At 39.0% G+C, this 24,617-nt stretch overlaps 1 protein-coding gene across 11 annotated transcripts in view; it reads right to left on the reverse strand.

Moving 5' to 3' along the window:
• Nucleotides 1-24,617, reverse strand: part of eml1 (EMAP like 1) — a 264,830-nt gene that overhangs the window by 78,814 nt on the left and 161,399 nt on the right. For 9 of the 11 annotated variants that reach the window (XM_043697435.1, XM_043697440.1, XM_043697438.1 and 6 more), the window contains 3 exons: nt 23,198-23,380; nt 18,988-19,044; nt 9,008-9,137 (listed from right to left, as the gene is read on the reverse strand). In XM_043697435.1, the coding sequence (XP_043553370.1) occupies nt 9,008-9,137; nt 18,988-19,044; nt 23,198-23,380 (370 nt within the window). The remainder of the gene's footprint in view (nt 1-9,007; nt 9,138-18,987; nt 19,045-23,197; nt 23,381-24,617) is intronic. The other 2 variants (XM_043697437.1, XM_043697444.1) reach the window with 1 other exon arrangement.

Genomic DNA, 24,617 nt, shown 5'->3' on the forward strand with positions numbered 1-24,617 from the left:
TTACAAAATGCCTTCAGTAGTTAGAAAAGTTTGTAATGTATGGCATGATGTCAGATCTGGTATAGCTAGTTGCTCTCTGGTCAGCTCCAGAACATGCTGTTCTCAAAAACCATGAAAACATTGCAGTCATAGAGTTTTACAGCAATGGAAACAGGCTGTTATGCCCACTGTGTTGGTATTGATCATCAAACATCATCTATTCTAATCCTATTTTCCAGCATCTGCACTATATCCTTGTATGCTATGGCATTTCAAGTGTTCATCGAAATAGCTTTTAAATATCAATGATTCCCACCTCAACCACCTTTTTAGGCAATCGGTTCTAGATAGCCCCAACTCTTGGGGTGAAAGCATTTTCTTTATCAAATCCCCGCTAAACTTCCAGCTCCTTACGTTTAAATTGTGCCCCCATAAACATGCCACTATTCAGCTCATTTGATTAGCCAATCTGCATCATCCTGTAGTCCTCCTTGCTATTTATCACATTCTATGAACTCCGCATCACCGCTACCCTTGCCCGTCTGACTTTTATGGTCTGTATGTAGATTAAGATCCTCCATGATTCTTGCTTTACTTTTCTCTCAAGGTCCCATTCTTTCTTATTTTACACTCCATCCTCCCATATGGTTACTGTTCAGGGGTCCAATACACCACTTCCATAATTACTTCTAGCCTTATGATTTATCATTAGTACCCAAACCACTTTGACATTCTGGTTTACTGAACTTAGGTCAGCCCTCTCTGTTGTGCAAATGTTCATGAATTAATAGAGTCACCATTCTACTTTTTCCTAGCTTCCTGTCCTTCCTAATTATCTGTACCCTTCAATTCTGGTCTCAATCCATGCCATCCTTCCAGCCATATTTCTGCAATGGCTACCAGATCGTACTTAATGATTTCTATCTGAGCTATCAGCTCAGTTTTGTTCTGAATGCTGTATTCATTTAAAGTGATGCACAAGCAATGTAGGGGGTGATGTTAGGGGTAAAAAAAGGTTCCGCACAGTGAATTATTAAGGTATAAAATACTCTGTCCAGAAATATGATGGAGGCAGGTTCAATTGAGGCATTAAAGAAAGTATTGGATGATTTTGTGAATAAACATGATGTGCAAAGATGCAGGAAAAAGGCAGGAGGTTGGCACTAGGTAATACAGAATGCATAGTGGGCTGAATGGCCTCCTTCTGCACTGGAATAATTGTGATTCAGTGACTTATTCTTATGTCTGTCCTTTCTATTGCTTCCTGTCACAGCCTGTTTCCAATTTCCCAGATGAAATATTTTTCTCTTTCATTTTGTCTTTATGCTTTGACTTATTACATCTTGCTAAATGTGATTCTTTGCCCCCATGATTTAGTTTAGAATCTCCAGAGCATTAGGTGTAGACCATCCAAATGGTACAAATCCAACTCTCCGCAGTAATGGTGCCAGACCCCCATGAACCAGAACCCACTGTTCCCATTCAAGAGAGTATTACCTTTGAAGTTGTGGTTCTTGATATGGTGCTTAGTTCCTCATGCCGATGCTACAGAACCTCTTACCTTATCCAACCTATGTCATTAGTAACTACGTGCACTATGACAATTTGACATTCCCCCTCCCACTGTAGGCTCTTCTCCAACTCAGAGCAGCTATCCTGAACCTTAGTAGCAGGCAAGCAATACAGCCTCTTGGACTCATGTTCTTTGTTGCAAAGAACTGAGTCAATTTCTCCTTCATTACATTGTCCCCTATTATTACTGCGTTCCCTTTTACCCCAGTGACTTGAATTGCTCCATGAGGGGTGTAGCAGAAATGTATTCAACCACAATCAGTAACCCCATGGAATAGCATTTCCATCAATAGCAAGCCAGGGACCAATACTCGCTCAAGGAGGAATTCAGGAGGGCTTGATAATAGTAACATTAGGTCAATCTAAAACATGAAGTGTCAGCCTGGTAAAGCTACTACATAGGACTGCATGCATCTAAACAGCAAGCAACATGTAGTATAGAGAAATAAACTGGGATTATACAAAGCTCATTTTTACCTCCTTAATGGCTTATGTGTTCCAAATAGCTAGTCAAGGTAATGTATTTTTTCCATATAAATTAGGAGATTTCATTAAGCGAAATTGCACCTCCTTCTTTCCCCAAGCCATCAATGCTAGGGGATTGGAACTGCAGCTATATGCTAGTCTATTGGTAGGCTCCCTTCACAATGCAGACCTGGCAGCTGTGGCCTCCCTTATTTTAACATTTTTCTTTGAAGTCTTCAGAGTGGTCTGCATTCTTGATGTCCTCTTGTGGTCTCCCATCTACATTGGATGTGCCTATCTCTGTTTAAATGGGACTGTCCAGCTTTGAGAGCCTTGGACAGTTCCGCTCAACTTGCTTGCTATTTGCTTGCTGCTGGGAAGATTGTGAAGTGGATGGGGGGGGGGCAATGTGTTCTTCAGGAACCACTGGGGTCAGTATTCAGAAGTGGTGACAGCTGACATTCAAAAACAAAGAAATAAGATTTTCTCTGAAGAAGCATACAGTACAGAAGGCAGCAGACATTCAGCCCATTGAAATTCTTTAAAAGAACCATTAAGATGCTGTCACTCTCTTATTCTTAACCTGACCCCATCCCCACATTCCCATAACTATCACCACAGCCCAATGGCTGGCAAATGTTTCATTTCCAAAATTGTATTCAATTCCCTCTTTCAAATACCATTAAATCTACTTCCGATAATCTTCCCAGCAGTACATTACAAATTTTAATTTGTTGCATTTTAAAATAAACTCTCCTCATTACCCTTCTGGTCATTTTAGCCAATTACCTTTAGTTTGTACTACCTTATCATCACCCCTCCCTGAACTGAAACTATTACAGCGAACCTACTTTAACATAACCATCAATATTTCTCTCCTCCAAGGAGAATGTTCACAGCTTTCCTAACATTTGCATTTAACTAAATTCCCTCATTCCGGGTGCCCTCAGCTCTGAGAACATTTTGGTAAATCTCCTCTGTACTATCTCCAAAGCTTTGATATCCTTTCTCAAATGTGCTGCCAGAATCGGATATAATTCTCCAGCTGAGGCCAAATCAGAGATTTATAAAGGTTTAGCATAAATTACTTATCCGCTGTTCTTTGGAATCAACTGTTTAATCGCAATCTGAATCCCATAGCAATTGAACCAAGATGTTGTAATTTTACAATGAATTAAATTGAAGGTAATAACTTAATTTTGGGTCTCATCGCCAGCTAATATATTCACATAATGGTGTACAGGAATAATACTACAGTATTACTGTTTTCTATATATTTGAGAATCTTTTTCTGTTCTAGTGATATATCTTTGCTCTCTGCGCCTTCTCTAGCAGAATAGAAGTAACAAGAGCAATATCTCATTTAGACATATTTATCAAAACACCAGAACCAATGCTTGTTCAAAGAAGAGTGCAGGAGTGCATGACATGATCAGCACTAGGAACATCTAAAATGAAGTGTCAACCTGGTGAAGCTATCACACAAGGATACATGCATCCAAACTATACAAGCAACATGTGGTAGAGAGGAATAAACTGGGATTACACAAAGCTTGCTTTCATTTTTACCTACTTAATGACTTGCGTGTTCTAAATTGTTAGTCAAGATAATGTCTTGAAATGCATAAAGGTGGATAAATCCCCAGGACCTGATCAGGTGTATCTTAGAACTCTGTGGGAAGCTAGGAAGTGATTGCCGGGTCCCTTGCTGAGAAATTTGTATCATTGATAGTTACAGGTGAGGTGCCGGAAGACTTTAGGTTGGCTAATGTGGTACCACTAATTAAGAAAGGTGGCAAGGAAAAGCCAGGGAACTATAGACCGGTGAGCCTGACGACGGTAGTTGGAGGGAATCCTGAGGGACAGGATTTACATGTATTTGGAAAAGCAAGGACTGATTAGGAATAGTCAGCATGGCTTTGTGTGTGGGAAATCATGTCTCATGAACTTGATTGAGTTTTTTGAAGAAGTAACAAAGAGGATTGATGAGGGCACAGCAGTGGACTTCAGTAAAGTGTTTGACAAGGTTCCCCATGGGAGAGTGGTTAGCAAGATTAGATCTCATGGAACACAGGGAGAATAGCCATGTGGATACACAACTGGCTCAAAGGTAGAAGACAGAGGTTGGTGGTGGAGGGTTGTTTTTCAGACTGGAGGCCTGTGACCAATGGAGTGTCACAAGGATTGGTGCTGGTCACTACTTTTCATCATTTATATAAATGATCTGGATGCGAGCGTATGAGGTATAGTTACTAAATTTGCAGATGACACCAAAATTGGAGGAGTACTGGACAGCGGAGAAGGTTACCTTGGAGTACAATGGGATCTTGGTCAGACGGGCCAACGGGCTGAGGAGTGGCAGATGGTGTTTAATTTAAATTAATGTGAGGTGCTGCATTTTGGAAAAGCAAATCTTAGCAGGACTTGTACACTTAATGGTAAGGTCCTGGGAGTGTTGCTGAACAATTGGATCTTGGAATGCAGATTCATAGTTCCTTGAAAGTAGAGTTGCAGGTAGATAGGATAGTGAAGAAGGCGTTTGGTAAGCTTTCCTTTATTGGTCAGAGTATTGAGTACAGGAGTTGGGAGGTCATGTTGCGGCTGTACAGGACAATGGTTAGGCTACATTTGGAATATTGCATGCAATTCTGGTCTCATTCCTATTGGAAGGATGTTGTGAAAATTGAAAAAGTTCAAAAAACATTTACAAGGATGTTGCCAGGGTTGGAGGATTGGAGCTACACAGAGAGGTTGAATAGGCTGGGGCTGTTTTCCCCGGAGCGTTGGAGGCTGAGGGGTGACCTTATTGAGGTTTATAAAATCATGAGGGGCATGGATAGGATAAATAGACAAGGTCTTTTCCCTGGGATGGGGGAGTCCAGAATTAGAGGGCATAGGTTTAGGGTGAGAGGGGAAAGATATAAAAGGCACCAAAAGGGGAACCTTTTCATGCAGAAGTGTGCGTGTATGGAATGAGCTGCCAGAGGAAGTGGTGGAGGCTGGTGCAATTATAACATTTAAAAGGCATCTGGATGTGTATATGAATAGGAAGGGTTTAGAGGGACATGGGCTAAGTGCTAGTAAATGGGACTAGATTAAGTTAGGATATCTGGTCGGCATGGATGAGTTGGACCGAAGGGTCTGTTTCCATGCTGTTCCAACCACATCTCTATGATTCTATGACTCAAAATGTCTTTCTACAGAAATTAAGAGTCATCATTAAACGAAATCTCCCTTCTGACACCCTTCCCTCTTAACCCCCAGCACCTCAATTACCACGCCATCAATGCCAGGAGACTAGAATTTCAAATGTATGCTATTCTATGGATCGGTTTCCCTTTCACAATTCAGCATTACCTCCTGTGTTTCTTCTGACCATGCCCAACAATCAAAGCTCAAATGATTAAATGCGAAGTTTTGGACAAATAGTGTAGACCAGCACAAGCCACATTTTCAAATTAAAAAGAATAATGATGCATATAGGACAAAAATCTACTGTCAATGTTGCTGAAAAGCCAGTGGTGACTAGTTTGACCTGTATGTACGCCCTAGAAAGGCTTGCTCACCGTTTTTCCATTTTGTCAGTCAGAAATGTCCTTGACCGATTCTGGGGTCGCTTCCTCTGCTCCTCCAACCACAAACCCTCCCCAAAAACCAAGAACTTGCCACAAGGAGAAATAAATTGCAAGGCATCGTCGGATTGTGCCATGCCCTTGTCACCCAAATATTGCAACCGAGCAAAATTGGGTAAAAGTAGCATTTTGTTTTTGTCACGTTGCGTGCACCTCTGAAGGAGTTCAATCACTCTTTCTTGCAAATATCTTAATTTAGAAAGACCTTTAAAAACTTGCTGTTTAAATAAAATTCAGAGATAGTGGCATGGATGTCTGAAAGCATGCCCATTAATGATGCTCAATAATGTCATTATTTAAGAATTCCATCTAATTAGTCAAAGGAAGATTTCCCTTAATGAAAACTCATTTATATTGGGAGAAACATTATCCTGACTAGCAATTTAGAACACATTAGCCACTAAGGAGGTGAAAATGAAAGCAATCTTTGCATAATCCCAGCTTTGTTCTACTGCAGCTAATCAATACAATATTAATTTGACCATCTGGGACAGCATTTCACTTTAATCTTGTTCCACTAAACATTAATGAAAAAAAGAATTTTATCCATTGAGCAGCTTATTCGGATTTTTAAAATGACCTTTGTGTCATATTTAGCAGCACTTTAAATTATTACTTATGCAGCTGTTAATAACGTGTCCTTGCTACGTTTGCTGTTACGTGTGTATGTGTGTGTGTGTGCCAGGTCATTTTGACAACCTTCGGTCTGTGCAGCCTTTTTTCAAAGTAACTCAATTATTCGAGCAAAGCTATTCAGCATATATAAGCATAAAGTCATTAAAATACTATCCAACTGTCCAAATCTGCTGGGAATAAATTTATCCTTGTAAATTAAATGAAGTTTCTTCCTGGGAACGATGCCAAGAATTTAATCATTACTAACAGCTGAAATAAAAAAAAGTTAAACTATAAATCTTTTAATGTTAATTTATAAATATTTAAGCCATGAAACAAATAATTTTTTAAAAGATGTTGTATCTCAGCAGAAAAGCAATGTGAAGCAGACATGTACTTTGTAATTATGAAATATGCTCCTGAACAAAGAATAACTGATAGAAAATATTACATCAAGGGCTACATTAATAGAAGCTACACAATCTGTCAGTCACAATAAAGGCTTAAATAACACACTGCCATGTTGTTATATTGAGCAGTTCATCATTGGCCAGAGATTCAAATAAATGATTTAAAAATTGACAACAGTATCGTGAATGGGCTTACTTTTTTTTTAAAAAAAGCAAAGGTATACTTGCACTTTTTATTCATTCACAGAAGGTGAGAACCACTGTCAAGGCCAGCATTTATTGCTCTTGAAAGGTAGTAGTGAGCTACCTTCTTTGACCCTTACAGTCAGTGTAGAGAAGGTACTTCCAAAATTCCAGTATTTTAATCATGTGGTGATGGAATGCTAATATATTTTCAAGTCAGGATGATGTGTGACTTGGAGGGCTACTCGCAGTTGGTGAGCTGTTGAGTGTAGTCAGAATCCATGTAGTCTCGTTCACATTCGGTCAATCTTCACAGCATGCGAGCAATAGAAGTATTCAACCAGTGGCCATTATGTTTGCTGCAAACTTTAATTACAGCTATTAGACTGTGATACAGAATTAATCTAAAATGCATTTACCAACGCAGTAGAGTGGCACTATGGGATGTAAGATTTCCTCAGTCACCTCAGCACACATGCAAACTATGGGAAGCAATTGATTGCTTTAAACAGCTTTCATACAAAAAAGATGCTTTGATGTAGAAAATGGCTTGCTTTGTTTAATGATCACTGTTTGATCTCATTACCAAAAGCTCAGTTTGAGAAAAGCAGCTTTCAATTTGTAACCAAGAGAGAGGAAAGAAGAATGAAAGGAAAAAAGACAAAGTGGCCTTGACTACATTTATTAAAAAAAGTTGTTTTAAAGGTGTAAGAATCAAGTCTTATTCTTACACATCATCTTTATAAAGGGTCTTAATTAATTGCATTCATTAGTACTCATCTGTTCAGAATAGTTTCGCTTACAGAAGTAACATAAACCTTAAGAATCATTCCAGATTCTATTACACCAGAATCACTGCATCTTTTATGGTTCAAGGAGTTCCAGTTGGATTTGTCATGACACTATAAAAATTTGGCAAAAGCTTCCTTAACAGCCCAATGTTTTTTTTTCCCCTCAATGACTAGTTGAGCCATACAAGCTAGAAACATTCTCCACTGGTGCTCAACATGTGCTGATTTAACCAATGTAAGCTAGCTGGAGTGGGGTGGAGTGTATAACAGTATAATAATTGGTCGCAGAACCCTAATTACCAAGTGGGCAACTGAACGGTAATCCTTATTTTGGTAGTTATCAGCAATTGGAAGTGTGTATGTGCAATTTTCCAAGGCTATGTTTGGACTAGATTGTGATAGAGCTTTTGAGTTGAGAGGTACTGAAACCATGGCAAATACAATTACCTAATATGTTGATTAGATTACATTACAGTGTAGAAACAGGCCCTTCGGCTCCAAGGCTATGTTTGGACTAGATTGTGATAGAGCTTTTGAGTTGAGAGGTACTGAAACCATGGCAAATACAATTACCTAATATGTTGAGACAAATGATACATCAAAGAAAACTAAAGAAAGCAGTTTGGTCCACAGAAAATTCAAGCTTTCAGGAAGACACTACAAATGAGCATCTCATTAGCAAAAGAATTTTACCTTTCACACTCCCAGTGTAGAACTACTCTTCTTTTTTTGTGTCATCTATCAATTTCACTCATTTTCCTTTAATTTTCTGAATACAGATCATTAATAAATAAATCATCTATACCAAGCCCTGGTCATGCCAATCAGTGCCATATTACCCAACATAACTCCTAACATTGTTTAATAGCTTTGAGCCAACTTCTTTTCCATTCCCAATTTCCACATGCTAATTAATGAACTTTCATTTTAAGTATTGTTTGGACATTGAGATAACCATAATGAATGTTTTCTCAATCACGTCTTCAAAAGAATTAGACAAGTCTTCTCTACTTCACAGTGAATGTGGACATGCCAGAAAGAATCGCCATAATAATCCGAAAACAAACAATGGCTGTCTTAAAAACAGGTTTGAAAATATATATAATTGGAATTATGCAGAATGATAGGAAGATTAATATATAATGGGGCATAATAGAAAATGTAATCAGCCCTAATAGGATACATCAAATATAACTGTGATATTATTTAATGACAAAGCAGGTGTAATGCTTCTATTTCACAGTGTATAATGCGTTGCTTTGAGAAATAAAGAAATTGCTTAGCACCAGGGGCATCCGAGGGATATACTGAAGATTATAAAATGGTACCTGCTGCTTTTTTGCCTGGAGTTCATTCTCACCTTTTGGTTGCTGGTGTTATATCCTTCCTGACTCCAGATGGAGATGGCAGAGATCCACATCCCTTCTTTGGTAGTACAGTTCCATTGTTGACTGTAGGCCTTAATGGCAGGGCTTGCACTATAGGTCTTGCTGTAAAGCAAGCAAAAGCATATTACTATTCTTTGTAGAGTAAATATTCATCTTACTTTTGAAGTAAAGCCAGACATGGGTTGTAACTTTTTCATCAGTTTTCAAATAGGAGATCAATACTGTAAAGGAATGAGCATCTCTTTGCGACATTGGAACAAAAATCAATAGTTTCAAACCAAATGAGTTACTGCCTTGAAATTTTTCTGTGAGATAATTGTCACAAATGTTCATTTGCTTGTCTGAAGTTCTTCACTCTTTTGCTTTAGTGAAGACAATACCTTCAGTGAAACAAACTGTTGGGTGTCTATGCTAGGAATGGAGTTTCAGATGAAAGCTTTAAGCATTGGTAAACTTTGAAATCTATGATCCCTGGTTGTAAATTCAGAGCTCAGTTCATATATTTTCATGAGATAAGGAAGAAAAAATACAACAAAATATTCAGTTCTATTATGCTAATTTTTCAATAAAACCATAACAGAAGTAATACTTTAAAAAAATGCTTACATGTTACAAGATACTATCATTTATACTTCTGAAGTGACACTGCAAACTGAAACTATACTTCCCAACATTACTTTATAATTCTAAACCATTTCAAGACAATAAAAGAGATAAGGGATTGTACAGCAAGCAATACTTTCAGGTTGGCAAGGTAAAAATGATAATTTCACTTTTCTCAGATTTGAGGTCACATTCAAATAATATAGGTGGGTAAGATACGCAGGAAGAGCCAAACATTTTGAATGGAGATTTGGATCAACACTTCCAAATCAGGAGTGACGCCACAAGGGTTTACACTGATGTTGCTGGATAGTGTGTGAAACAGGGCAAAAATGAGGACTGCAGATGCTGGAAACCAGAGTTTAGATCAGAGTGGTGCTGGAAAGACACAGCAGGTCAGGCAGCATCCAAGGAGCAGGAAAATCGATGTTTCGAGCAAAAGTCCTTCATCAGGAACAGATCCGAGGAGTGTGCGAAATAACCAGAACTAAGTCATCAACTTAGATTTAAAAAAAAATAAAGTGCTAAACCTGAGCTTCCCAAATTGTATCAATCAAACCTTTGTGAAACAGGCTGATACGTAGACCACTGCAACAATACCTTTTTTTTCAATATTTGCTGTCTTTGTGCTTTCTTTGCTCTATTTGTAAACATTTTTGAAAAATGTTCTTAATTATCAAAAGCATAATGATTTGTAATATTATCTGCAATCTACTTAGGTACAATAATCCTATTGTTAAATGAGGGAGCAAACGTAATAAGGTCTGTGTGTATGTATGCATGCAACTTAATAATTTCTTAAGGAGACTGTTTTGACATTATGCATGATCAGTCAGATAGGACCATGAATACTATTCTGCATGTTAGATAGATGAGGTAAATTATGCCACACACTCCACAATGCAAAATCCTACTTCTAAAGTGGAATTATGTATAACTCTGTTCATTCCTTTGAAGCCACAAATATGCAAACAAATATACCCAGGGGTATAACTCAAAAGATGTAGTGTCAGATTAGAAAGCAATTGCTTTGCTTTAGAGTAATATTTGCCTTTGTTTGTTTAGATTCTCCCAAAAGTGAGAAAACCAGCAGAAAATGATTATCTCTTTATCACATTTCTATGTTTTCCTCCAGATTGGTTGGTGCCTACAAAGAGTGAAATATTGAAGCATAATGCCTAAGATGTCATCACATGCATCCCATTTATGATGTGCATAGAGCTTAGATCATTCATTTTTAAGTTAGGAAAATTACTAGTAGAATTATTCGTGGTTGAACACAACAAATTCTTCTCTCTCACCTTAACGAATTAACTTGTTTGTTTCTCTCTGCTAAAATAGTACAGAGAGGAATTGTATATAAGACAGTAAATACAATTAAATCGATCTTAATATACTTTTTATTTCATGACCTCACTTTAAAGATCAAAGTCTCTCCATTCCCAGGCATCCATTACAGTGGCATTGCACTGAAAAGCAGAAAATGGACAGAAATTCAATCCTAGTGATGTCACTTCCAGGGGATGGGGGACTAGGGATGTAGGAAAAATCTCCTTCAAAAATGAAAAGCACTTTGTTTAAGTATTTACTTGGGAGCTGTCCACAGTACATGTCATTATCTGCCATTCCATTTGAGAATTACACCTGAATGAAATGGATATCTGGGTTACAAGGCAGTGTTAACTAAATAAAAGGGTGCGAAAATGACACTAGTTTTAACCAGTATTTCTCCTGGCACTTAGGTTTTCAAGAGCCTTTTTGCCAATTGTTTGTAAAAGAATTATTTTCCCTAGCTGCAAAGGGAATCTTGCAGCTGGGTAGTTGGTTAGGATCAATAAGTAAAGCAGCTACAGATAAACAAGGGTAAACCCAGCAGCAGACATAGGTAAATATACCTTGCTCTGGCAGACAGATGGTGCATTTGGCCATATTTCTTCACTGAAAGCTAGGAAAGCAGATCCCAGGGTATTGGCAATATCTGTGAATATCTAAATAACTTTATTTAGGACAGTGCTTCAGATGCAAGCCAATCAAAATATAGCATGTAGCATATTCAGTGGTAGTGTAAAAGAAAGGGTTTGTGACGAACAATAGATATGCAGTGATGGGCGGAGCCTACCAATAGACCACCAATGACACGTGCAAGCTCTGATACAGCTCCAAGGAATGGCCTTAAGGAAATTTTGGGGTTATTGAGGAATCCGATGTATAACTTGCTAGAGGACATACGCTTCTATTATACAGAATGGGATCAGCACATTCAATGACAATCACCATCATCTGTATCACGGTTGGATTTCCTTGCAGGTATTTTCTGAAGATTGCATAATAGAATGTCACAAAAAGCCTCCTTTCTCCACCCCTTTCAGATTGGGTCCCTCTATTATGCGTACAATTAGAGAAGGGTGTGCTGATGCTATCAAAAAGGTTTTACTTGAATGTTATCAGAATTGAGTGATTATACCCATCAGAAATGATTTGAGCGGGCTGGGGTCTTTTCTTTCGAACTGATAAGACTGAAGAGTAACTTTATGGAGGCCTTTAAGGTTATGAAAAGTTTTGATAGGGCAGACTCTGCAAAAACGTTTCCACTCGCTGGTGAAACAAGAATAATGGGTTGTAAACATAAAATAGTCACTAATAAATGCAACAGGGAATTCAGGATCAATTTCTACCCTGAGTGATGTAAATGTAGAACTCATTACCACAAGTAGTAATGGAAACAAATAACATGGGTACATGATAGGGAAAGCAGGTATAAACATGAGCTGGGGTGTAGATAAAGGAATAGAGAAGTTTGACGCAGAAGGTGGGAACGCTGCACCAAATGGTTTCTTTTTGTGCTGCAAACAGTACATAGCCGTGAAGAGGTTGTGTCACTGGACGCTAATCCAGAAGCCCGAACCACTGTTCAAGGGACATGGTTTCAAATCCCAACATGGTAGGTGGTAAAATTTGAATTGAGCTTGAATAAAATGGCAACCACTGCAGATTGTCATAAAGCCCAGTTGGTTCATTCACATCCTTTCAGAAAGGCAATCTGACTTTCTTACCCAGTCTGGTCTACATGTGATTCCAGACCTATAGCAATTTGGCTGACTCTTAACAATTTGATAAATGCTGACCTAATTAGAGATGTCCATGCGGAGAAAGTGAGGTCTGCAGATGCTGGAGATCAGAGCTGGAAATGTGTTGCTGGAAAAGCGCAGCAGGTCAGGCAGCATCCAGGGAACAGGAGAATTGACGTTTCGGCATAAGCCCTTCTTCAGGAATGGGGAAAGTTTGTCCAGCAGGCTAAGATAAAAGGTAGGGAGGGAAATAGAGAGGTCGAGGAAGGGGAGGGAGGAATGTGAGACTGTCCAGGTGAATTTGAGGTCGGGGTGGAAGGTGTTGGTGAAGTGGATGAACTGTTCAACCTCCTCGTGGGAGCACGAGGCGGCGCCGGTACAGTCATCGATGTAGCGGAGGAAAAGGTGGGGGGTGGTGCCAGTGTAGCTGCGGAAGATGGACTGTTCCACTTATCCTACGAAGAGGCAGGCATAGCTGGGGCCTATGCGGGTGCCCATGGCTACTCCTTTTGTTTGGAGGAAGTGGGAGGATTGGAAGGAGAAGTTGTTCAGGGTGAGGACCAGTTCAGTCAGTCGAAGGAGGGTGTCTGTGGAAGGGTACTGGTCGGTACGGCGGGAAAGGAAGAAGCGGAGGGCTTTGAGTCCTTCGTGATGGGGGATGGAGGTGTACAGGGACTGGATGTCCATGGTGAAAATAAGGCGTTGGGGACCGGGGAAGCGAAAATCATGGAGTAGGTGGAGGGCATGGGTGGTGTCCCGAACGTAGATGTCCATGTCCCATCAACAAATAATATTTAAAATATCACTTATTTGAAGGCTTATGCTTACTCCCTGGGTTGCCTCTGATAATTTTTGTTCATCACTCCTAACACCCCCTGCCACCCAGCAGCCTAGTTACTATTGGTCAAGAAATCCTCTGATCTTTTCTGAAGTTTGTACCAGAGATTTTTCACCTTGCCTGACATATCTCATTAATTTGTTTTTAAAACGTGCAAATTTCCATTCCACCCACTCTGACCTCAATATCAATCCAAAGGAGCAGTCAAAATTCCTATTTCAGCTAAAATCTACCAGTAGTAATTTTAAACCATGCCAAGGTCAGGTTTAAGCATCATCCCCTCTGAAACATTACAACGACTTTTTACAACAGCCTTTCATATTACTGCCTTTCTATTTTTGCTCCTTTACATTACATCTAAGACATGGTTGCAAACTAGCCTTCAATATCCTCTGGCTCTTAGTCCTCTCAAGCACATTAATTAAAATAGTGACATTGTGGCTTGTTAAGGGTGTGCCATTTACAAAGGGATGATTTTTCTCCACAGCACAAGATCAGTGTGTGCCTTTTGAAAATCTTTGCTTGTGAGTTAATTCAGAGCAAAGAAATCAGCCGCGTTGATCAGTGATGGCTGCTTGCCAGAATTCCCCTGTAGTGAACATACTGTTACAATGCAGACATAATAGGACAGGTTCAGAACAAACCAGTTGGCAACTGGGCTCTAAACCACAATGGAGACATTGTTAGAAATCATAAATATTGTGATTCCATCATTAATAATTTTCAAAATCAAATATTTAATTTCTAAAAGGGTGTTTGCAAATGGTAAGGAATTGGAATATTATTCCTGACAAGTCTCCAGGGACCCATTTTGAAGTGAATAGACTGAAAATGTTCTGCCTCTCCGATCCTTTTGGCTCCAGTTCCAAAAGTAATTGAACCTGACCATTGGACTTGCTCTGGGGACAGGGTAGAGGGACAAGGCTTGTGTGCCTTACAGCTGCACTACAGCAGCTATTAAATGGAATTTACCTAAAAGTATCAAATAAAACACACTCTGAAAGGTATGGAGGCATTGAGGTCACACACAATTTCCCAAAAAGGGAACAGTCAGCAGTTCAGTATCTGACCCAAGCTCTGAACTGAACAGAGAAGCCCAGAGTGGGAGGTCTGCCACATCACCATGCCAAGAGTGAAAGGAAAGAACAATCAATCAGGCGGCGAAGTTGTGACCGGTAACTTCTGGTACAGTTTCTTAAATGGCCATAACAAACATTGAAGATGGCCTGGAAGCAACCTTCTCCACTGCAGCCATCACCTTAGGCAATCGAAGTAATGAGAAAATGTGCCTCGAGGATTCCAAAAAAACCCTTTGTAAAGTAGAAGAGTTGACCTGTCAATAGAGTTGATGATTCTTCCTAATTGGCCACAGTTGCTTTGAAGCAGAATACCCTAAATCGAGTGGTCCTATTCCCTTTCTGTTTTACTCTTGGACATTGTGGGCTAAGCCATCCTCCTCCAATGTCTCTCCATCCAGCTGGGTGACCCTGCCTTCACCAGTTCCGTACTTATCTATTGCAATCCGAGCCAAAGGTTGGTTTCCCCTCCTGTTCCCATGCTGTTACCTCTGGAGTCCTCCCTAAGGATGGTTTGTTGGTCCCCTTCTATTTCTGATCTATATACAGCCCCTCAGAAATGTTATCTACAAATACAGCATCAGATGTCACATGCATGCTGGTCACACCGAGTTCTACTTCATTACTACCTCTCTGAGCATCTAACTGACTCTTAAATTGTCAGCTTTTTTTGCTTGTCTGACATCCAGTACGGTAACATGAAACATTCTCCAATTAAATATTGAGAACACCAAAGGCTTTCTGGATTCCACCATCTCCTAGTTGCTGATTCCATCCTTCTCCCTCATGGCTGACCTAAGATTGAACCAACCTGATTGTGACCTTGATGTTATATTCTGCCCTGAAACAAATTTCTGACAAATTTTCACACAATCACCTCTATTTGTTGCCTCAAGCTCATCTAAAATTCTACTGCCAGTGTCTTTACTCAGACCAAGACCAACTATATGTTCCTGGTAAGGCAACAGCTCAATTTTAATGTTCCTATCCCTTTTGTCAAATTCCAAATTGGCTTTGACACTCTCCATCTGCTCCCGTCCCATGTACCACGCAGATATCTGCACTCCTTTAGTTCTGGTATTCTGAGTAACGACAATTTAATTGCTCCACACATCACAGTCAGACCTTCAGCTGCCTGAGCCTGAAGTTCTGAAACTTTCTTTCTCTACCGATATTTAATTCTCTAACTCCCTTTCCTTCTTTAATAAGCTTCATAAGACTGACCTTTTCGATCTAGCTTTTAGTCATCTGCTCTAATAGCTCTTTAATGTACATCACTGTTGATGTTTGTTAGAATGTTGTTGTGAGGTGCCTTGTGCTGTTTTACTGTGTAAAAGGTACGACACAAACACAAGTTGTTGTCATTATCCTAGCTGCAGTGAGTTTGCCAGTGGTCAGACCTGGTGGCTAAGTGGTTTTTGCAGAACAGAAGTAGAACAACAAAGCTCTAACTGACTATTTTAGAGCCACTACCCAGTAACCTTCAGAGGAGAATTTGCCCAAGAAATTAATCTTTTGTGACTCTGGCCCTTAGCTTTATTTGTTGTATTCCAGTTAATGACTTCTTACAAGAGGATTTCCTCACCTGAAAGGTTCTTTCCTCTCCCAATCGCAGTGGTCTTGAAAAATAAGTAACAAGAAAACTGGATGCATGAACACATCTGATATATTCCCCAAGATTATTCACAAAATATTAATTTGAACAACTTGCTATTATTCCCAGTCCTCACATGTGTTGTTCTTGGCAGTGTCATTCACAAAGTACATTGTGGTACCTAGCTCAACATTTCCACTTCCTTTCTAGCACATTCCCTGCCTTTATGTAGTCATCTGCTTATCTGACACCCACTCTTGGATCAGTTAAATATACTGGAAAAACTGAAACCATCACCTTATTGCTTAGTCAATTTGTTCTGGAAAAGGGTTACACCCAAAATGTTGACTTCTTGACCTCCTGATGCTGCCTGGCTTGCTGTGTTCTTCCAGCCTTCTACTCATCAACCTTGGATTCCAGCATCTACAGTTTTTTGGCTCTAGTCAATTTGTTTTGGAATTCTTCCTAAAATCTCCTCTGGCTCTTTTCCACTCTCTTCTACCTTAAAATCTTTTTTTTTTGGCCAAACCTTTGCTCACGTACCTTAAAATCATCTCGCCAAAGAAATCTCCATCAAGATTCATTCAAACATAATGATACAAACAATGTATTTAATTTCATGCACAATCTAACATCAAAATCCATACAAAACCAAAAACATAATATTGAGAATTAATGTGCTTTAATGCTCTTTGACTGTCCTGTGGATGTGAAAGCCGTTGTATAAGTGTATGTTAGTCTTTTATGCGTATGACTTTATGACAACATCCCAAAGTATCATGGACATTTTAAAATTGTAGTTCCAAAATATGTTTTTTGAGAAAAAGGGGCTGATACAACCAAAAGACTAGCTGCGGATATAAATCAAGTGGTTCTCTGGAGAGAGAGAGAGGGAGAGACCCACAAAACTTCACACCTACAGTTATAAAAACAACTTTAAACAAGAACGCTTCAAAAAAGGTGGAAGACATAAATCAAATCAGACTGCTGTGGTCTTTATGAAGACATTGAGGGGAAGATGACCCCTGTTCAATAGTAAGCCACCTGCCTTGAATGATGCCTCAAACTAAAGACCCATTATCTTCAAAGTGAAAATAACACGAGCAGGGGTCAAAATGCATATTTCAATTCTATTAGAGTGTATTAGTGGGATTGAAAGTTCTCATGTGTGTCAGCTTTCTTCAGGCATTAGTGTGCTGTGAAAGTCACAGACGATAACTACCTCCTAGTTAGCCATGATGCAGGTAAAGATCTTTCCTGTCTCTGAGTGTTAGAAGTCAAGCAGCTAGCAGCCTGAGAAAAGGACTCTCTCTCACCCTGAATGCTGGAATTCAATCACGGTTGAAAGTAATCAGAACTACAGAATCTCAACTAATTTGCAAAACTGAGGATTGTGAAACCAACTGTTCACCAGTCAAAATCAACCCTACCAGTAACCTCCTCTGCAATGGCCATGATGTTCAACTGTCTACTCTTCATGAACAATTCAGAGGCTGATCCATATATCTATGTTAAAAATCACACAACACCAGGTTATAGTCCAACAGGTTTACTTGGAAGCACTAGCTTTTGGAGTGCTGCTCCTTCAGGTGGTTGTGGAGTATAAGACCGTAAGACACAGAATTAATAGCAAAAGCTTACAGTGTGATGTAACTGAAATTATATACATATTTATATATATATAATTTCAGTTATATCACACTGTAAACATTTGCTATAAATTCTGTCTTCCGATCTTATATTTCACAACCACCTGAAGGAGCAGCGCTCTGAAAACTAGTGCTTCCAAATAAACCTGTTGGACTATAACTTGGTGTTGTGTGAGTTTTAACTTTTTACACCCCAATCCAACACCGGCATCTCCAAATCATATATCTATGTTACCTTACATTCGTTCAATTGGATGTGTGTGTGTATGTATGTTATAAGACTCATACTTTGTTAATTCAAGAACATCTGATTAAATTGGCCCCTTTCAAAAGCTAAGTTAATTTGGTCTGTGGAAACAATATCCAAAGGGAAAGGGATAACTTTTAAAATTAACCTTGCTGTAACCAGCCAAGGGGATGGGTGACGAAGGAAGAGGAGTCAGTTCATCCCTCCTCACCCAGGAGCTTAATAGTTTGGGGTATCCCATCTGTAATTGCAACAAATTAGGGGACCTAATTTTCGGTCTGGGTGCAACAATGACATGAGCCTGTTTTTGACAAATAAATATTCATGCAAGTTCATTATCTTAATCCCTTGTGCAGATGAAATTGACAGTGAGAATTTCCAAATGCTCACTACATGGAGAGTTTCTGAATCAGTCAGGCTGACTGATTAGTTAACATAACTCTGCTTGGCATCGCCCCAATTTTAGCAAGAAAAACTAGAAGACAACAATTTCCTGTGCTTTTCTACCAGTTTCCAGCAGATGGTCTTGGAGTTCAGAGGAAGCAATGTCCACTTGCACTCTCAATCTTGAGATAATGTATGGATCAGGTGTGAGAAAAATACAATGCAGAAAGCAAGAAAATAAACTGATATTGCTGGGTTTAAATAAAAGTTATTCCTGTAAGGTTTGTGAAGGTTTCTTGGAATTAGTGACGCTATTTCTGAAACAAATGCCATCACTTCAATCCATCATCATTTACTAACAATGGACATGACGAGCTAGAATGATAACTCAAACAAAGGTACAGTGTCAGTTGTCAAAAGCTTCCACATGTTTGCAAATCACATCTTATTTTATGGGGAGCTTCTATAAGTGGAAGGGAACTCAAACACTTACCTGCTTTGTTAGCACTGCCCTGTTTATCTGCCTCCAATCGTTTAGATGCTGCCTGATCTAAAGGTCCATAAAGAGGAGAATTTGGCAAAGAAGAACAGACAAGAGAGGAAAATAAAATATAAATAAGACTGAAACATTAACAGAAAGCAGAAAGAAAGGTTTAACAGTATGATATAAACAAAAGATAAAATAATTAGCAGTAAAATAGAGTAGGTAGGAAAAGGAAATTTTAAATATTCACAGAAGTAGTATGTTTCTGTGTGGTGTCATTTGAAACCTCAATAATGAACAACTGATCTCCAATTTAATAGGAAAAGGGAAATTCTAATAACCTGTAAATCAGACATTTTTAACAATATAACTGTAATCGGACATTTTAACTATCAGTTTTAGGCAGTGCAAAATATTCAAGAGTCACAACTTCAATGCAACTGAAATCTGAGATTCTGAGAACATTTCACACAATTACTAATAGTTGTTGAAAACTAGTTTACACAAAAATTGCACCTTACAAAAGAAAATAGAACTTTTCTAATATTCTCAAGAGTTCCTGCCTTGGCTCACTCCCAACGATACTCCAGCACAGACAAAGAAAATACTTCATAGTAGAGAGAGGTGAATTCTGGATAATACATCATTAACGACCTGCAGGTTATTGGTACCAATCTTTGAAGTAAGATAGTATATTTTAGCTTTGAAACTATCACTAGACCAAATAAAATATTAAAGGTAGGTTCTTCAAGCTTTAAACAAAGAAATTGAACAGCCAGATGAAATATAACACACCTTTCCAATTAAATAATATGAAATGGATCCTAAACCACTGTATTTTATTTCCTAAGCTATTAGGGATGCTCTATAATAACTTGAATTCAACTGTGTATGTATTACTTTGGCTGCTGGGACGTTTTACAAATGCACTATATAAATGCAAGGCTGCTGGGACGTTTTACAAAGGCACTATATAAATGCAAGGCTGCTGGGACGTTTTACAAAGGCACTATATAAATGCAAGCCACAGTTGTTTAAAGACAATTTCACCTCCAGTTTAAATGGTACTTAGAGTGTGTTTGTGGTTCTGTTCATAAGGTTTGCTATTCCAAAGCAGTTTCAACTGGTTAACTTCAAATGATGAAGCTCTGACGATGAGTCACCAGCCTCGAAACATTAACTCTGTTTTCTACACTGCAGCCAGAACTGCTGAGTTTCTCCAGCAATTTCTGTTGTTGTTTCAGATCTCCAGCATCCACAATTCTTTATTTCATATTAACTTCAAATGAATTTTGCTTTGGACCTCATCATATTGTTCAAAATATGTGTGCATTAAATTTTAACTTGTGTCCAGATATTTTCACTGTATTTGCAAATGTAGGTTGAACTTCATTTTATCTTTAATTAATAGCGGCAAGATTATTGAGAATGCATTGAAGTGCATTCAATATTTCTTGAAAACAATTCTGCGTCGCTGTAGCATATTAACGTGAAGAGTCTTCTTTTTCCTCACAAAGCCTAAAATTTATTGCTGTCTGCCAAAGTGGAGTTGCTAGTACCATCACAAATCTGGAGCTAGATATGGAGATGCAACATGTGTTATTAAATATCCACAACTCCCAGCAATATCCATCATTCCATCAGTAGTATTGATTTAGCCAGGGAGTTTGGTTGTACACAGCATCCTAAAATTTGGAAGAGAAAGATAAATATATAGACTTCATTAATGAATCCAACTGTATTTGGGAAATTCCACTATGGTATTAAAAGTAAAATTCATTCCTTATTACTGAACACAAAATGAAGCTTGTCCAAATTAATTTTTAAGAAAGCAGAGTTTCAGAATTTATATTTAGACATTGCAGTAAATATTCAATCATAAGGTTCAGCCTTGTCCTGATGAATTAATTTCTTTGCTTTTAACTATTTTTGGTGCTCACATATCAGAAAGTCATTTTCCTTGGTAGTCTAGAACCTGGACATATGTGAGTCTCTGGTAATTTTGTACTGATTTGCATCTGAGGGCTTTGTCTGTTAGAACTTGTACGTATTTGAGTCTCTGAATGTTTTGTGATTCTGGTGGTAAAACAAACCTTCAATCTTGTGGTCATGGGTATCAATATGCATTTGAATATTTAACGTCAAATAATTAAATGTACTTGAGTACCTATATAAACTGAGTATTTAATTGTCTTTGTATGAATTAGAGTATCAGATGGTCATGTATCTAAATGTATGAGTTACTTATTATCTGTTAGGTAGATTCTTCAGTGTTTGTATATCAAATTCATTCAAACTGAAATTCAGATTTGCATGAGCCAAATTATTTACTCCCCGATTCAAAACCTGAATCTTATGCGAATGTTTAGATGTTAACTACAGTAAATTACTGGTCTTAACAATGTAATTATTAAGCAATAATTAGCAAATGGGAATATGCCAGTGTGAAACATTGTAAATAAAACTGTGCTATTTGTCAAAGGTAAAGTTGCCATAGTCCTACTAGACTGTAGAGCTGCGCTCTCACAGGAGAGAAAGCTGACTGGTGGTAGTTTAACTGTGGGTAAACTCGCCTCATATGAAGGGATAGGTTAAAACAGGAACCTCAGCCAGTGTAGGAATTGAACCAGCGCTGTTGGCACCATTCTGTAACTAGCTAACTGAGTAAACCAACCCCCTTCGGTGTTCAGCTAAACAGGTGGACCCCATGCAGTTAGTCAGACCTGTTACACTTCAATCCTCTATTAACTCAGTTAATAACTCACGTGACCCTGAAGCTTTTCCACAGTTATAAAGCTTTATTAATAATTTGTTTGTGACTGTATGCCATTTCAATGGTTTAGTACCATAAGAAATGCAATTATTTGTTCAGATGTTGCTGTTTCCTGATCTCAGTACAGAAGAACAACTTCCACATAATTATGCTTGAGGCTTGGGAACCACAAATATATAAGACATATTGTCATCTGAATTCCAGAGAGAGAGCTGGCAACATTAGAAAAAACTAGACATCAGCTGTCAACAACACTCCTTCACAATAAAAGGATCTGTACTGCGGCATGAAATTCCACTAATGTCATCTTTACTAAATTTGCTCTACAGCTGTTTAAATACATCATTCTGCTTCCTTATGGCTGACTGGCAATGTCCATTGAGTGCCCGCTCATTCCTTTAGCAGGTTCCTCTGGGACTCATCACAATCGGAAACGAGTCAATGCACCTGAGCTCGGGAGGGGAAGCTCAGCAAAAAGTTCCGGTTCCTGAATGACACCCAGTGGCTCCTTCTGGAAGAGCACATGTTCGGATGGTGTCTGAGGACAGGATTGGGCTAGGTTACGATGCCCAATGTAGTTAAGCAGAATCGAGGCTCGCATGCAAGTAAAGGCAACATTAGGCTAAACAATAGACAGTGACCAGCGCATCTGAACCCAAATTCCAAAAAAGAAATATCATTGGAGGAAGAAAGAAAGATAGTAATTAGGGGAGGAAAGAATTATTTCATGGTTAGACTTAACCTTGGCCTTCTGGCACCTTGTGCTTCAAATTTAAAATCCTCAGCCTGCATTTGTCTTTCAATCCCCCACAACATTACCAAACCTCATCTCTTTCCCGAGATCTCCCTTTTTGACCGTCTCTTGTGCACCCTCCTACGTACCTTCATTTGCCTGAGTCCTTTGTCCATAGGTTCCACTCTCCTCCTTCAAAATACCTCAAGTTTCCATCTCTTTAACCGATTCTTTTGGTGAGCTGTCCTAAATTCCTCTTTCTTGGGTCACTGTTTGTACATTGCAAAACCTGATCAAGGCATTCCTCTGCATGAGCATGAACATTGTGTTACGCCAATCAGTCCTCACCAGTTCCCTCTCCAAGACACGACGTTCCAAAACTAACAGTGACAGAGAGCCTCGCCATGGAAATAAATGCAATGTTCACACCCACCCCTTTGCACAACAGCCACTCCCCCAACAGACACAAGAATCATCAGCCAAACAAATATGTCCCTTTCCCTTGTTAGCTGTTAAACAACTGCAAGATAGACAAACGCCCAAAGGCTAATTCAAGGGTAAATGTACCATAACTTCTAGATTATATGATGTAATCATATGATAAACATTATTTTTCAGAACTAGTCAGCATGTATGAAGTGCAATGATTGCTCCTCATACATGTTTACCTTTGCAATAAATATGCCCCATTTTACTTTCTGTTTCTTGGTTACCTTTGGTAGGTCCCTTCCTATTCAGCATGGCCTGTTGTTCTTCAGAAACATTCAAACGTCGGACTACATCAGCCAGTGCTGACTTGAGCAGCTGAATCTCATCCTCCTGCATCTGTACACGCTGCTCCAGAGAGGCGATTCGATCCGTCATCTCCATGCTGCTGGCTGCAGAGGCACTGTCATCTGAGGTAAAAGGAAGACAACGCTAGCTGAAGGGATCAAGCAACACAATGGCCAACATTAAGAGGAACTTCTGTTAATGATCTATGTTTTCATTGTCACATGTGAACTGGTGACCAATTATTTTATTTTAACCATGGCCTTTATGCTCTAATTTCTTTACACAATTGCATTCCATGGCACAGGAGACACAGATTAATTGTGGAGGACTTTGTTGACATCCTAAATTTATCGGATAAGTAAAGCTCTAATGGGAAGATAGATCAGGAAGAGTATCATCATGAGAGACAAAGTAGTTTGCCAACTAATGGAACGGAAGGCAGATAGGTTGCCAGGACTTGATTACCTACATTCAAAGGTATTAAAGGAAATGGCTGCAGATATAGTATGGTAATTAGTCAAAATATTCCAGAACTCACAACTTTCTGGGAGGGTTCTAGCCGATTGAAAAAGCACTAAAGTGATGTCCTTGTTCAAGAAAGAAGGGAGACAGAAAGAAGGAAAGTATAAACCAGTTAAGGGAAAGTGAGGATTGCAGATGCTGGAGATCAGAGTCGAGAGTGGGGTGCTGGAAAAGCACAGCAGGTCAGACAGCAACCGAGGAGCAGGAGAATCAGGAATGAAGGGCTCTTACTCGAAACGTTGATTCGCCCGCTCCTTAGATGCTGCCTGACTTGCTGTGCTTTTCCAACACCACACTCTCGACTATAAACCAGTTAAGTCGAACATCTGCCTTTGGAAAATGCGAGAGTCCATTATTAGGGAAGAAATAGCAGGACATTTAGCGAAGCTTAACATTATCAAACATAGTCAGCATGGTTTTGCATAAAGGAAGTCGTGTCTCACAAATTTACTTGAGGTTTTTGAGGGTATAATGAGCAGAGTTGATGAAGGGAAACTGATAGATGTCCTCTACTTGGAGTTCCAGAACGCATTCAGCAAAGTGCCACATAAAAGGCTATTGTACAAGAAGGGAGCTCATCATATTGAGAGTAATATATTTGCATTGATTGAGGCTTTGCAAAGGAAGGATAATAGAGATGCAGACAATTCAGATTAAACGTGCATTTTTCAGACTGGAAAGACATAACTAGTGGGATGCCACAATGATCAGGCTGAAGGCCTCAATTATTTACTATTTAGATAATGACTTGGAGGAGGGGGCAGAGTGTAATGATTCCAAATTTGTGGATAATGCAAAAATAGGTGAGAAGGCGTGTTGTGATGAAGACATATGCAA

Source organism: Chiloscyllium plagiosum, chromosome 10 (assembly GCF_004010195.1).
Source record: "Chiloscyllium plagiosum isolate BGI_BamShark_2017 chromosome 10, ASM401019v2, whole genome shotgun sequence".
Lineage (NCBI taxonomy): Eukaryota > Metazoa > Chordata > Chondrichthyes > Orectolobiformes > Hemiscylliidae > Chiloscyllium > Chiloscyllium plagiosum.